Genomic DNA, 14,077 nt, shown 5'->3' on the forward strand with positions numbered 1-14,077 from the left:
GACCTTTCAGTCATATTATAATGTGTCAAACGCCAAAATCGCTTTGGCGCTTTCACTTCCATACACATTCCCTGGCCATTTAGCGGTATCCATCAAGTTTTTAACATCGTGTGAAGATTCTTGTTCTCCATGTTTTGTACTTCAAGCAAATATATTTTTAAGTTATAAATGTCTTAGTATAAGAAGCTTAGTCGACTACTGAATTAAGCTTTACCCTTTTTCGGTGTCTCCGCCGTTATTGTGATCGAAATAACCTGACATTTATAGTAATAATTGTGCGTAGGCCGTACGTACGTTGGTCAGCTTTTAATATATTCTTGTTACAGGTATATATACGAAAATGCATAACTTACATACAAAGCATCCGACAAAATACAAACATCAGTTTCATTGTCTGGTAACCTGTCGATTTGTAAAAAAGGAGATGGGAAATTTAAAATCGTTGTATATTCATATTTATAAAAGTTTACGTTACTTTCAAAGAATGAAAAGAAAAAGAGACACAATCCTTTGCAAAGGCAACAAAAGTGTTCGCCACAACTGGTAGGACTAAATCTTCTTTTATTTTACAAAAAGAGACGGAATTGTCATATAGCATTTGCTGCTGAACTTTATCTTTCAGGTTGGTCGAATTTTCATTTCAACACTCTTCATGGAGTAGTGTTCTCCTTTCCAATTTCTCCAGTCAACTCCTTGTGCGCTAGGCTCAGGCCCAGGAGTGCGATACTGACCATTTAGGTTAGAATAGTGGCATGACTTATACCACCAGGCAGCTTTGAAAATTTCTGCACAGTGGGATGGATGGACATCATTGTCTGAATCTCTCGTAGAAAAAGGACTACCGTTGTGGTACTCCAGAGAATCACCTAAAAAATCATTAACTAGTGGGTTATCGGTGGATTTTTAACGAAAGGAAACGACTTATTGGAAATATTGAATTATGTACAAAAGTAGCAGTGAGTTTACCTGCATCTCCAGAAAATCCACTTGCAGTTAATACGTAATTTTCCGAACGTCGTCCAATCGAGAAAGTGCTTTAAAGAAGAGGTCAATTATTTTAATCATGTGATATTGCTAAAACAATATAACGTCATCACACCACGAAACAGTTTGAATCGTTTTTTGTAAATCACAAACCTATACTCGGCATATGCCATGTTGCTATCTTCATCTTCAAGCTCCACTCGTAAGATGTAACTTCTTCTACTCGTAATTTCATGAAGAGCATCAAGCCCTAAAATGATGTCGTAAGGGATACCAATGTAGCCTGAAGACTAACTTATTTGTAACATTTACAGAAGAGTAAATTACTGATACCTAGCCAAAACTCCCCGGATATATTTCCAAATCCTCGAGCATAAGAATCCCAATCACGGTAAAAGTTTTCGCTTCCATCAATTCGTCGCTGGAAAACCTGCGTTTTAGGTGGATCTAATGTTAACACATTTAACGCATATTATTCTCAATATGGAAGAGCATCTTAACTAACCAGCCAACCACCCCCACTTGTCTCCATATCACAATAAACTTCTCCGACGTTTACTTTGTAAATCCCTGATGTATCAAATCCGAGGTTTAAAACATCTTTGCAATCGTTCGATGTCACAGTTTTTAAATCGTTTGTATTTTGTGCTGCAAGAATTATCGGAAACATATTTTTTTAATTAGGAACTGAATTTAAATTAGTTTTCAAGCATTAACTTAATGGTATGTTCGTGTTTTAATTTTGAAATGTTTTCCCAAAATATACGTTATATCATTTCGAATATAAACACAGCATTTTTTTCTTGCTCACATAAACTTTTCTCCAATTCTTGTATCCTCTGCTGCATCCTTTCAAACACTTCCATCCAGCCGTCGTTCTCTCCTGGCTCCCCTTTCGATCCTTTAGGTCCCTGGATTCCTTGATCGCCAACAATCCCTTTCTTACCAGGGACACCTGGCGGTCCCCTGACACTTACGTCATCATCGTCGTCATTACCGCATGTTAACGTCACTTGACGTGCACCATCACAAACAGATGTTGCCAGGATGATGATAAGAAGAACAATCACTTGCCAGTTAGAGCTGTTGAAAAAGTAAAATATGCCAGTTTTAAAACTAAATATCGTTAAAAAAACGTTGCAAGGTTTTTAATTTAAATATATTTGGTCTACTTTACCTTCGCTTTACTTCCATTGCAGGCGATGCTCGATTCACAACTTGCTATAAGTTGTAAATCTTTTGTGGTAAACGTTTTAGAGGCAAGCATATATATACCTTTGCCGAAATAGGAGAAATACTTGTTTGCTGCGAGAAAGTTAAATTTGTTTTTCCCAGAAAATCTTCTTTCCCTTCAAGTTGATTGATTGGATACATTTGAGAAAATGCCTTTTTGTTTAAGTTTGACGTTTTTGTGGAAAACTTAATAACGAGTTGCACAAACGCAGCATAATTAAGTCTAAAATGTTCTTAAGGCAAGTTGTTTTATGGCTTGATTGAAAGAGGAAAATTGTTTTGAAAAATTTGTTTGCACGTTCAATTTGTCAGTTTGCCGTTATTAAATAAATCTATTTGGATTAACGCGTGCTCAAGTAAAAATTTTCTCATTAACTTTCTGAAAATGTTTTTGCAACTTGACGTATTTGTCATTGATTAACCATATCGGAATTATTTGCTCCTTTTTCCACCTCAAAAAGCTCTTGTTGGAAATTTTGATTTCGTATAAATATTTTAAATTTTCAGGAGATATTACGGTAGCCTACTGCAGGGAAGGTCAAGCAAAACAGAACAACAAGAAAAAACTGGATGCTAAATCAATTTCAATAAATATGCATTTGGCCGATTCTTTTGAACGGGTTGGTATTCGGTATACCGAATATCCGAAGCTTGACTCAAAATTATGAGTCGCCGAGGGCATAACATTTTTGTTACAAAAAGCAATTAAGTTTTCCAATCAATGCAACCGCAGCGAGGTTTGCTATTTTTGCATTCTGTTTTGTCGTTCTTTTCTTAATCTAGTTTTATGAACGCATCTCCCTGATAAATGCTTTGACACGTCCAGCGCTGGGAATTTAGTGTCAAAATTGTTTCATGTGTTAAAATTTAGTGTACAGTAATAACTGTAAGCGATTTAGGTAGTGACAAAAACGGAATTGTGCTGTGGTAAAATGTCTGTCAGACTTATAAGTAGGCCTGCCCTATACTAAACCTGAATAAAGTTTACAGCTTAAAATATAATTGAATTAAAAGTTGTTTGTGTTCCAAACAATAAAATTCGAAGTTGGCGCACTAAAGCGAACAAGGCCGTTCCTTTGTTTAGAAGTGATAACTACGACTTCATATTAAGCACGACTGCAGCAGATGTTATTTGAAAAGAACTTGTGATTATTTGCTATCTACCGTTGCCACCTAAACAAGTATAAGAAAAAAACACTGATGATTTTCCAAGCATCTATATGTAGACACAAATAAGTTAAGTGTCGCATCATTTTCATTTAGGATTTGAACAAGCTTAATGCTGGTGTATTGTATTGTAAACCGTTAGTCAAAAATCTTTGAGAATGTCTACTTCACCGGAAGTAGGTCATGCAGCCCATAGTTAAAGATAGGCGGTTGGTAGAATTTGTTCGCAAAAACTTGATTTTAATTATTTAGGGTTCAATTTACGTTAGATTTAGAGTAGAACGTAGATGTAGGTTAGGCTTAGGTTACTATGTTATAACATTTAAGTTTGGTTTACAAGAAACTGTGAAAAAGAGCTTTGAACGCACGATTTTTTCCGGTGAAACAGTGACAGCCAAAATTTTTACGACGAATAAGTCTAAATGTTACAACATTGCGTTGATGGCAACCAATAGTTTCAAGGCCACTCTAATGCTCGGTGTTACCGCAACGAGAGAAGCGGACCCAGAAATCAGAGCGTACCAAACGGTACCAATATCATATGGATCCAAACGCCAGAAAAAACTGTCATATACAGTACTAACTGGTTGCCAGTGGACCAGGGCCCTTGGTAACTGAACCATTTGAATCAATGCAACAATCAGCATTTGGTTCGGTTACAAAACACAGAAAATCTTTCAAAAAATCAACAAAATCGACATGGAAAACTTCCTCGGTATTTTATTAAAGCTATAAATGACAATAACTTTATTCAGAAAAGTTGCACATAACGTTATGGTTTGCATGTCAAACAAAATCTACTTATACCTGCATTCTTGCATTCTACATTGTATTGCTTGAATTTAGAAATGTTTGCCAGGACCACCAAACAGGAGCAAACGTCCTTAATGCCTTAAGAAGAGCGTGAGAACAGTATAGCGCTGCTTGGTATCAAAGATGGGCCGCGTAATTTGAAAGAAATCATAATCAAAACGCAATCTTCACGGCCTTGGGTTAGTCAACAGCAATAAATGCAGTTTTTGTAAAGATCAAGTTGAGTCCCAAATGGATATTTTTATTTTGCCCTATAGTCAAGGAGTTAAGGTATGACTTCAAATCATTTATTTCCTGTAAATCTTTGCCTACCTTAGGTCTAACTCCGAAGCAATGTTTGTTCAGTGTACATGAAAGAGGTACTAACACGATCGTGCTCTACCGTAAAATGTGTGCTGTTAATGTTCGCACAAGATTTTATATTTAAGCGTATAAATTTCAAAAACGATTGCCAACCTTGAGCGGATCGTTGTGGAGGTATGCGGACTTCAAAGCTCCGAGTATATCATCACAAAACGCAAAGGAGAGCTTTTAAAGCATCACCAGAAATGGGACACTGACCCACTATCGCTAAATGGTATATGAATATGTATAGGTGTATAACTTTTTGTTTGAACTTGTTTCTTGTTTTGGTTGGAACTCTGCGTGATCGATGTACTTTCGTAATTTTGTTAATTTATTGTTGTTCACAGCTGCAAAAGATTGCGTCATCAAAAATCTGCATAATGTTTTACAACAATTCTCCAAATTCCAATTTCCTATGTCAGTAGCAAAAAATTGAGCTTTATAGTTCTGCAGTTGTCTCTGTCATCCACAAACACATATATCTACTTTTAATCGCAATAATCCCACACGTGTTGGTCTAAACTCTAAACCATTCTACTTGAAAATTGTAATGATGAATAGAAAGTACAAAACCTTAATGACGAGAACAACTTTCCTCGTTCAATCAAACCATGTAGCAGCTTGCCTCAACAACATTTCAGATTTAAGTCGTCTGCGTCGGTGTAACTGTAAAGCGATTGTTGGCTACAAAACCGTCAAATTTACGAAATATCGGCATTTTCTCAAATCAAACTAAGTTGTTTACTACTTCTTGGAAATACAAATACGATTGCACCAGACGTTTTGGAAAGCGATACAAATATCCAACAACAACAGACAAACGGAATTTTTATAATATAGGCAGTTAAAAGACGTTATGATGTAATCCTGACTGTGGAAGAGAAAAAGAAAGTTCTGGGAAAATCAACTCCTATTCCTGCAAAGGTATATATATCTTCATGTTTAAAACGTTTGCTATAGACAACTTTCAGCATGTGAATATCGTCTGCAATGGCAGTAAAACATAGGTGAAACAAACCAAATATCTACATGAAATAACATGCAGCTGCTGGCCAATATAGTTTATTTTTAAAATTGGGAAAATTTACTTTATCAACAGCACTAAATGGCTAGAAATTGTTTTGCTTTCCGTTGTTTTAACAACATTCGTTTGTGAGAGTAGGCCTACACGTCGAGTGACGTTAATATGCAGTTGTGACGACAATGATGACAACTGGATGGAAGTGTTTGAAGAGATGCAGCAAAGGATGCAAGATCTGGAGAAAAAATTAGGTGAGCTAGCAGAGCAAATTAGCTAAAATAAATAATTCTATAATAGACGTAAGTAAACAATGTTTAAAATGTTGATATATTTCGAAAAAAAAACAAATAAAATTTTCAAAATGATTTTTACTACAATAAACATCTGGTGTATATGATGTATAGCCTACTGCAGTTACAGTATCTTAAAACATATTTCGTAACAGCACAAAATGCTAAAGATTTAAGTCATTTGAAAAGCAAAGATTGCAAAGATGTCTTTGATTCTGACTTCAATATTACTGGACTTTGTGGAATAAATGTAGGAGGAGAAATCAAGCAAGTGTTTGTGACATGGACACAAGTGGAGGGAAATGGTTGGTAAATATTAATAAAAGTTGGTTTTTGAAAGCGATTGTATGTAATATCTTTGCAAAAACTTTTGAAAAAATTGTTATCTTTAACCCCAGGTATTTCAACGAAGGATTGACGGAAGCGAAAAGTTTTATGGAGACTGGAGTTCTGACACCTACTGATTTTGGAGCAAATCCGGCCGATTTTGGCTTGATAATTAGTATTCTTAATTTCTTACAAAACATTACAATAAGTAAAGACAGATATCATAACCCCGAATCGTTATTAAGTTTGGAATCTCTCCATCAAATCACAAGCAGAAGATATTACGAGTAGAACTTGAAGATGCAGAGAGCAACATGGCTTACGCTGAGTATAGGTAACTAGTTGCTACTAAATTTGACAAAGCATTTAGTTATTTGTTGGCTTAAGCATTTATATAAGCATTTAGGGAATTATTTGTATGCATCCAATAAAATTTGTAGTATGATATTTATTGTTTGGCAGTACCTTTTCGATTGGACCAAGATCGGGAAATTACGTTTTGACTGTCAATGGATACACAGGAAATGCGAGTAAGAGATATAAGGCATGTATAAGTATAGTCTTTCGTATATATTCACAATCTTGCCTGTGGACTACTTTGATAGGTGTAAAACTTAAAGCAAGATTAATTTAATTGCAGGCGATTCGTTTACTGAGCACAATAATCGACCCTTCAGCACAAAAGATCAGGGTCATGATAATTACGAAGGTAACTGCGCACAAATCTTTTATGGTGCTTGGTGGTACAGAGCCTGCCACACTTCAAATCGCAACGGTTATTACTTGACGCCTGGGCCTGATTCAACTGCAAGGGGAATTGACTGGAAATTCTGGAAAGGAGAGCATTACTCCATGGCATGAAGAGCGCTCAGATGAAGATACGACCTGCTTAAAAATGTTAATCTAACGATAACTTTTAAAAATAGTAAGAAATAAAGTTCCAATTAAGGGAATCAAAGGCTTATACATACGATAGAATGGTACCGGAAATTTCACACTAGTCCGCGCAGACAATAATATCAAAAAGCGTACGAATGTTATTGCCAATAAACCTTCCTTTTATGAATCCATTTTGGTCATCGTTACTTATCGTTTCCATACGGTTGACCACATAACCGCGACGCGTCTTTCCCCGATTGGTGGCCTGCAGGCATTGTTGTGTAATGGGGTTTACCTTTGATGCAGAGCATGGATCAAAATGGCATTCCAGATATACGGACCCAGAATAAGAACTTTCGTTCTTGTTGTTTTTTACGGGTCCACTGTAAAGAATATTTTGTCATCGCTTTACTGTACAAGTCTGTTAGCGACTTTTCTTATATGTTCTTAATCCACGAATTTTATATTATAATACAAGAGAGGTGTGTTTATTCTACACGCCTGGTCAGGAGTGGGCCGTGAAAGCGGTGAACCGTGAAAGCTTTTCTAAAAACTCAGACAGACTAATTGATTAGACATTAATTGATAAGAGGCGTTAACGTCTCTTGGTAATGACTATACGAGTCTTTTTAGTGTTTAAAAATTTAATGGAAAAAGCTATTAAGTTGTTTTCATATGATATATTACTGTATAACTTAAAACTTAATCTAAACGTAAATTTGAATTTATGGTAACATTCTACATTCTTGGTAGAATGTACTTGGTTTACGTTGGTAACATTCTACTGTAATGGACAATACAATATGAATAATGCCCACAAATAAATTCTTCAGTTTTCATGAAATTGCGTATTCTTAACTGCTAGTTATATGCAAGTGCAAAAGCGTCTGGGTTTTAAAGAAGTAAAGGACGTCGTTAATATGCAGTTTAATGATAGTGACTTGTCAAACGCTTTTTCTAACAAAAGGAAATGATAAAGCAAGTATACGAGAAAAAATGTAAGCATATATGTTGGTTCACGGTAAAAAGTAACAATGGCGTCAAAATTTATTCAACTATAAAACGCCAAAAGGAAACTATTATTTGAAAAAGTACTTTTTTATCTTGAATATGTACAAAGTTTAAAAATCAAAAAGAATCAAGATAAATAAATACTTGAAATACTGAGAGACATTTTCAATCTGTTAAACTGGAATGGTGAACAAAAAGAATTACACTAAAAACACAGTGTGGCCAATCACACGTTCTTACATCGAGGTATTTCGTCAGCACGCAAATTAGGAATGATTTTGAGTAGCTCGACAATTCCCTCTTCCATGCTTATGTGAGCCTTGTAGCCCAAGTTGCGTATACGCTCGTAGGATACCGCGTAATCGCGCTTGTCTGCGTCCGAACCGCTGTTGGATTCGGTGATGCTGCAGCCTTCCACGTTGTTTTCGATAAGCTTGGCGACCTGAAGCTTGGTCATGTTCATTGATTCGTCTCCAACATTAAACGGCTTTCCACTCATGGCTCTATAAAGGGGAAACAGTGAAACGTATTAGCTAATGACGAAAGGTGATCCTACGAACATTAAAGTATAGTTTTCAGTCTTAGTTTAACAGAGATATAACAATAACCAAACTTTCAATACATGGGACTAAAACTAATTTCGTAGCCACGGGGACCAAGTCTTTCAAACAAGAGCTAGGCGCAAAAATGTCTTAAGCGTTACAGTTATATTTACAGTATAAGCATACGGCATTTAGAGATATAGAAGTTGGATTGTGCTCAGCGATATGTAGTTTAAAGGCTAAAATTATCCTCAAAGTATACTTAATTTAAGATGCTCAAAATATCAGGATTATAATGAAAGTAAGGATGCATAAACAACGTATAAGAACAAAGAACGAAATGCAACAATGTGTAAGAGAAATAATAAAATGGTTGTGACAATAATTGGCAGAATGATGTCCGTATTTGCATAAAAGAAAGAAACCTATTCCAGCACATGAATAAGCACTGTTGACTAACTAATTCCAGTTTTCAACTTTTTAAAGTTTGCAATAATGAAGTTAAGCCTTTGTGTAGATTTATAATGGCTTTGTCACGAAATTTTCACGTACTAATTCTTTTTATAATAACAAACGTGTTATAGTTTAGCAACGCACTATTCTTATACAGTATATCACTATTGATTTGTTTTTAGATCTATATTTAGAGGTATTTCACCCACGATGCGTGACTTCGTACTGTGGAGTACGAATGTTTTGTGACACTTGTTATTCTTTTTATTGTTTTTTTTTGTAAGTTGTAAATACACGAAATTTAGAGCTTTTACGCCCTCCCCTTTTCAACTCTTGCCCAAGGCAGGTTACACTGCCCGCGATTCCTTGTCTCGCTCCTAACTACGGTAAACTTCGCGGTGGTGATGGGAACTTGGTTTTATTCTACGTTTAGAGTTTGCTTAAGGAGCACTGGTGCTTTTATTGGCAGTAAGTGAAGAACGTTGATTTTATTCTACATATGCTCGAATGAACGTTATTAAAAGTTAGAAGATACAGAGATTGGCTATGTGACCAGAAGTAAGAGCAGGAAGTTTCCTGAACTGGAGAATTTAGCGCGACACTTGTACAAAAACATGTCCTTGGGCTGATGGCAAAGATAAATTCGGGGTACGTGAAGTATGACATCAAATACTGCCACGTTAGTTTGATAATAACCTAGGAAAAAGTTCACTATCAAGCGGTGTACCGCTTGAGGATTGAGATTGGGGAAAGTGCATGGTCGGTTGGTCGCTGATATAGCTGTTGCGTAGGAGCTGAGAAATTCTTGCATATTGTGTCGAATCAAACTCAAGATGCTTTCTGCGTTTCTTACGTTGCTGCGTGCACAGTAGGTTGTTCGTTGGACTCCTTTTATTTTCTTTGTGTGTAAAAGTGTGCGACTACATTTAAATCTAGCAGTAAAGTCCAAATTTTCTTCGCCTATAGCATAAAACCTGTCTCCGAAACTACAAGTAGCAAACAGCAACATTAGCAGAAGCCAAAATTGCAAAAAATCAAATAGGTTCCAGCTGGAGTTATCAGGGATTAATTGATTTAGACTTTAGAGTTTGATTAGAAAGTAGGTATGATTTCGGTATAGTTTAGCAAGTGGGAACTTTTAAATGAAGTTACCACTTATTCAAAATCGCACCTAACCTACGTTTATTACTGGTGTAATGTTAGCTAAGTAAAATCTCACCAAACGTTCAGCATAAATCCAAACAGTCTCATAAGAAAATACACCAAAAACACACAAATTTCATAAAAATATATTTGACTACTAATCACGAAAATGGCCAACCTCAACCAAAGTCTGTCTTGCCTCGTTCCTAACAGTAACGACAAAATTTCAGTTATAGGTTTGGCAAAAGCACACAGAACTTACTTGTAATGTTGCAAAGAGAATACAAATGCCCGCGCCGCGTCTCTGACGTGAAGGAATGTTCTTCTAAATCCTCCCTCGTACAGGTCAAAGGTCCTCATGCTTAACGCCTTCGAAGTCAGGTCGTTGACTAACAAGTCCAGGCGAAGTCGCGGGGAGACCTGCACAACAAAATACGATCACGTGACCATATCTTTGAGGTTATAGATTCGCTTATAACCACGTGAAGTTTGCTCTTGCTGCTCCATGGCTATATGCCGGATGAAAATCAACACTTGATCACAAACTATTCAAATCTTCTTCGATTGATTATTACTTAGAATTGTTTTTCGGTGTTTGTGTTTCATCAGCTCAAGCTAGATCGGTTTTTAAGTATAATTTGCAACATGTACCCTACTTCAGTGTTCAGTAATATGCCTAATACTGTAAATTGGTAAACTTCACACACAATTACCTGCAGTAGGTATATATTTCTGTAAAAGCACATGGTACCAAAAATTGTCTTAAGTTTTACGTGCAGCTCATTGCTCTTCTATAGGGGTATTATAATTGTGTATAGAACACCAGTATACCCGTACCACAATATTTTCAGCTTTCATAAAAACTTACTCCAAACACAGTTGCGAGGCGGAGCGCAACGCCTCCGGCTGCAATGGCAACTTTCTCGCCTTCCGCCTTCGTTTCACCATAAAGAGTGATTGGGCTGATGGGAATTTCTTCCGTGCAAATTCCAGTAACGATGCCATAGCATGAACCTAAACGAACGTTACTTATTATTACGTAGCAGTGAAATACCTGGTATGTTTCATACCCTTGAATTTGCTTTTATTAAAGTATGACGTACTTTGGGACACTTATCACGTCACATTCTAAACACGTAATCAGTGTAGGCCTAGTGACCTACCGGTTGAAGCGTACACAAGCTTTTTTCCGGGTTCCATAGCATTCACAACATTTTTAGTGCCTTGTATGTTGATCGTCTTTGCCAACTCCGGGTCTTTTGAGCATGCTGGATAGCCAACGATGGCTGCTAAATGTATGATGGCATCTGCTTTCTTCACCACCTTTGAAAAAGACAATTCTTTGTTAATTGTGAAGCCACAATGGAACAGGTGTGGACGTTATGCTTCACTGGACAGGTAACAATTGATTGAACATATCTATCAACTGTGTGTAGGATAGAATATTTCGCAATGAACTTGTAAATGCCTTAGGCATATTGACTTTTCAGTTCGGCATTTTTGTAATTACAGTGGTTTTCTTTGTAATAGCTGTGGATTACAGTACCTTATTTGAAGCTATGTTTTTGAGTTTTCAATATTAAGATCATATGAACAACTTAGTAAACTCAGATATTCAAATTACAAATTAAAATGATTTTACAGTCACGGGAAAAGACTCACGAAATCTTTTGAACGTGTAATTTTTTGGTAGATAAGACATTTTTTGTAAATATTGGACCAACAAAGCGAGAAGCAACCCATTAATGGAACTACTGCTGTTTTTTAATGCGTGGACGCTATACCCTTACCAAATTTTTTAGGAAATAAATTTATCAAAAAATCTTTGCTATTTGAAGACATTTTTTTAAGGTATGGCTTCCGGTTCATCTGCGTCACAAAACTAAAACGACATAGGCCTAGCGCCCTAGCCTAACTAAACTGAAAACGCCAAGAAAAGTTTTGAATAGATTTGCAGAAATATTCTTGATTCGGCCTAATTCATTGAGCGTTATCACCAAAGATTTCATATCGAGTCGAATCCTAAATTAACATTTGAAACAAATCGTGACCAACTTGGAAACAACCAACAGTGCCAGACAAAGGCATGATTTATTTTATTTTGCACTAACGGGTAACAGCACCAGAGTTGTAAACTGGACTCGTAATGTCAACCCGAACCCGAAAATTTATTTGAAGCCCGATTTAGGCCCGAAAGCTAAATTTAATGAATAGATTAAAGTCATCTTTTGATGCTATTTTTTGACTGTCATCGTTTTATAAATCACGCTTTTCTCTCTGCGGGAGGTTTTTAGCACATTCGTGAAAAGAAAGTGAAATTACGACTGAAATGTGGCAGAGTGTGAGTACAAATTGGTCCGAATCTGGCCCGAATTTTTTTTGAATTTTCAAACTTAAATCCGAATTTGAACCAGATCTGAAAAGCCCAGCCCCGACTAACAACTCTGAACAGCAGCATTACGTAACTATAACATAAAAAACTGGTTTTTCAACATATGATATTTTTATGCATTACCGCATCCTATAACTTAAAGATGGTTGATTAACTGTACGTATAATAGCCCAGGGCCTTATTATAACAAAGAAAATTGCTACTCGACCGCAAACATGCCTCCAAAATGGGAACTATCATGCTGTCTTTAAACACGTACAGAGAAGATAAAACTAAAACGTTCGATAGCTTCATCCATCTTACCTCGGCAACTCTCTTCTCATCCAATATATCACCGTTGATGATGGTCAAATTGGGGTTGTTTGCGACGGACTGTAGTGACGAAATTCCCCACCTGCGCAGAAGTGCGAATGTCAAAGATTTTATAATTAATTACTGTAATTGCCGTGCACACCATGTATTACGGAGAATTGTCTTTTATTCACGACTGACAGATATAAATTGTTTTGGACAGCCAATCGATCGATTAAATTTAGTAAAGGCGTCTTAGACATATTTCGTAATAGTTACATTTTCATCGGTAAAATTACAATCGCTTATAAATTGAACAGAATGGATCAATAAAAGTGTCTTATTTTCAAAAAGACTAAGTTACGTTACGCCAATTTAAAAATTTACTGTACACCAGTTTCAGCTTGTTGAAACAATAAGTTTCAATACAATTACCGTGTCTTGTATTTAAAAAACAATACTTAATAAGGTGCTATCATCACATGCACACAATTTAACAACCACAACGTACTTGAAGATGTCGTACACGATCACATCGTAACCGTCATCCAGTAGAAGTGGAACAATGGAAGATCCGAGATACCCCGCTCCTCCTGTGACTAGGACGCAACGTATCTCTTCATCATCACGACCGTTTGGCATTCCTGGACTCATTTTTACTTTAGGCGTAGAGCAAATAACTAAAACTTAATTGCTTTTTCTGTAAGAAACGTTTTCCAATTAATTGGGGGAGCACCTTACACATAAAAGTACTTTTCTACTTTACTACCTTAGCCGGGTATCTAACAAATCTTAGATATAATTTTCTTTTGTTCAGTCACAGAATCGACAAGGCACAGTTCCTTCTGCGGCGTGAACTTTTGCGAAGCTTAATAGTAGATTTGGCTGTGAGTTTTTATTGAATGTCATGGAACTAGTTAGCCCGGTTGATCAGGTGAAAAGAGCGCCGTAAGGCATGACATTCTGCCACGTCCTAAGCGTTATAAAATATAGAGTTCATGAGCAATATAGTACTGTTACCGGCCTTTTTCTGTTGCTGGTTCGAAGAAACCTGCAGTTAGCTATATGAGATTGCATAGCAAACGGCCAAAACAAGACACTTCTACATAGCACTACTGGTTTCGGTAGAGCAGTCCTTTGTTATACAATAAAGGAGGCGTTATCAAATGAATAAGTGCTTCTGGCC

General features: G+C 36.4%; 3 protein-coding genes across 7 annotated transcripts; 1 reads left to right on the plus strand and 2 right to left on the minus strand.

The window, feature by feature from the left end:
- Positions 1 to 291: 291 nt before the first annotated feature.
- Positions 292 to 2,320, minus strand: LOC143451394 (microfibril-associated glycoprotein 4-like). Its single transcript, XM_076951895.1, has 7 exons — positions 2,162 to 2,320; positions 1,796 to 2,067; positions 1,490 to 1,632; positions 1,318 to 1,414; positions 1,138 to 1,234; positions 967 to 1,034; positions 292 to 866 (listed from the first exon to the last, which is right to left on the minus strand). The coding sequence occupies exons 1-7, from the start codon at positions 2,176 to 2,178 to the stop codon at positions 619 to 621; spliced, it is 942 nt and encodes a 313-aa protein (XP_076808010.1). The 5' UTR covers positions 2,179 to 2,320; the 3' UTR covers positions 292 to 618.
- A 3,196-nt stretch (positions 2,321 to 5,516) lies between these two features.
- On the plus strand, positions 5,517 to 7,589 carry LOC143452534 (fibrinogen C domain-containing protein 1-A-like). Of its 5 annotated transcripts, none has more exons than XM_076953543.1 (5): positions 5,517 to 5,814; positions 6,009 to 6,162; positions 6,252 to 6,514; positions 6,643 to 6,710; positions 6,821 to 7,589. In XM_076953543.1, exons 3-5 carry the CDS (start codon positions 6,495 to 6,497, stop codon positions 7,039 to 7,041), a joined length of 309 nt encoding a protein of 102 aa, XP_076809658.1. In that variant the 5' UTR covers positions 5,517 to 5,814; positions 6,009 to 6,162; positions 6,252 to 6,494; the 3' UTR covers positions 7,042 to 7,589. The 5 variants fall into 4 exon arrangements, 4 of the variants coding, with proteins under 4 accessions (XP_076809660.1, XP_076809658.1, XP_076809659.1 ...); XM_076953545.1 differs by having other exon boundaries at positions 6,643 to 6,730; XM_076953544.1 differs by having other exon boundaries at positions 6,009 to 6,158.
- Positions 7,590 to 7,970: 381 nt separating this feature from the next.
- LOC143452532 (GDP-D-glycero-alpha-D-manno-heptose dehydrogenase-like) lies at positions 7,971 to 13,679 on the minus strand. Its single transcript, XM_076953541.1, has 7 exons — positions 13,661 to 13,679; positions 13,403 to 13,591; positions 12,904 to 12,994; positions 11,372 to 11,531; positions 11,077 to 11,222; positions 10,471 to 10,628; positions 7,971 to 8,573 (listed from the first exon to the last, which is right to left on the minus strand). Exons 2-7 carry the CDS (start codon positions 13,543 to 13,545, stop codon positions 8,297 to 8,299), a joined length of 975 nt encoding a protein of 324 aa, XP_076809656.1. The 5' UTR covers positions 13,546 to 13,591; positions 13,661 to 13,679; the 3' UTR covers positions 7,971 to 8,296.
- Between the last annotated feature and the right edge of the window lie 398 nt (positions 13,680 to 14,077).

The sequence above is a fragment of the Clavelina lepadiformis genome, chromosome 4 (assembly GCF_947623445.1).
Source record: "Clavelina lepadiformis chromosome 4, kaClaLepa1.1, whole genome shotgun sequence".
NCBI lineage: Eukaryota > Metazoa > Chordata > Ascidiacea > Aplousobranchia > Clavelinidae > Clavelina > Clavelina lepadiformis.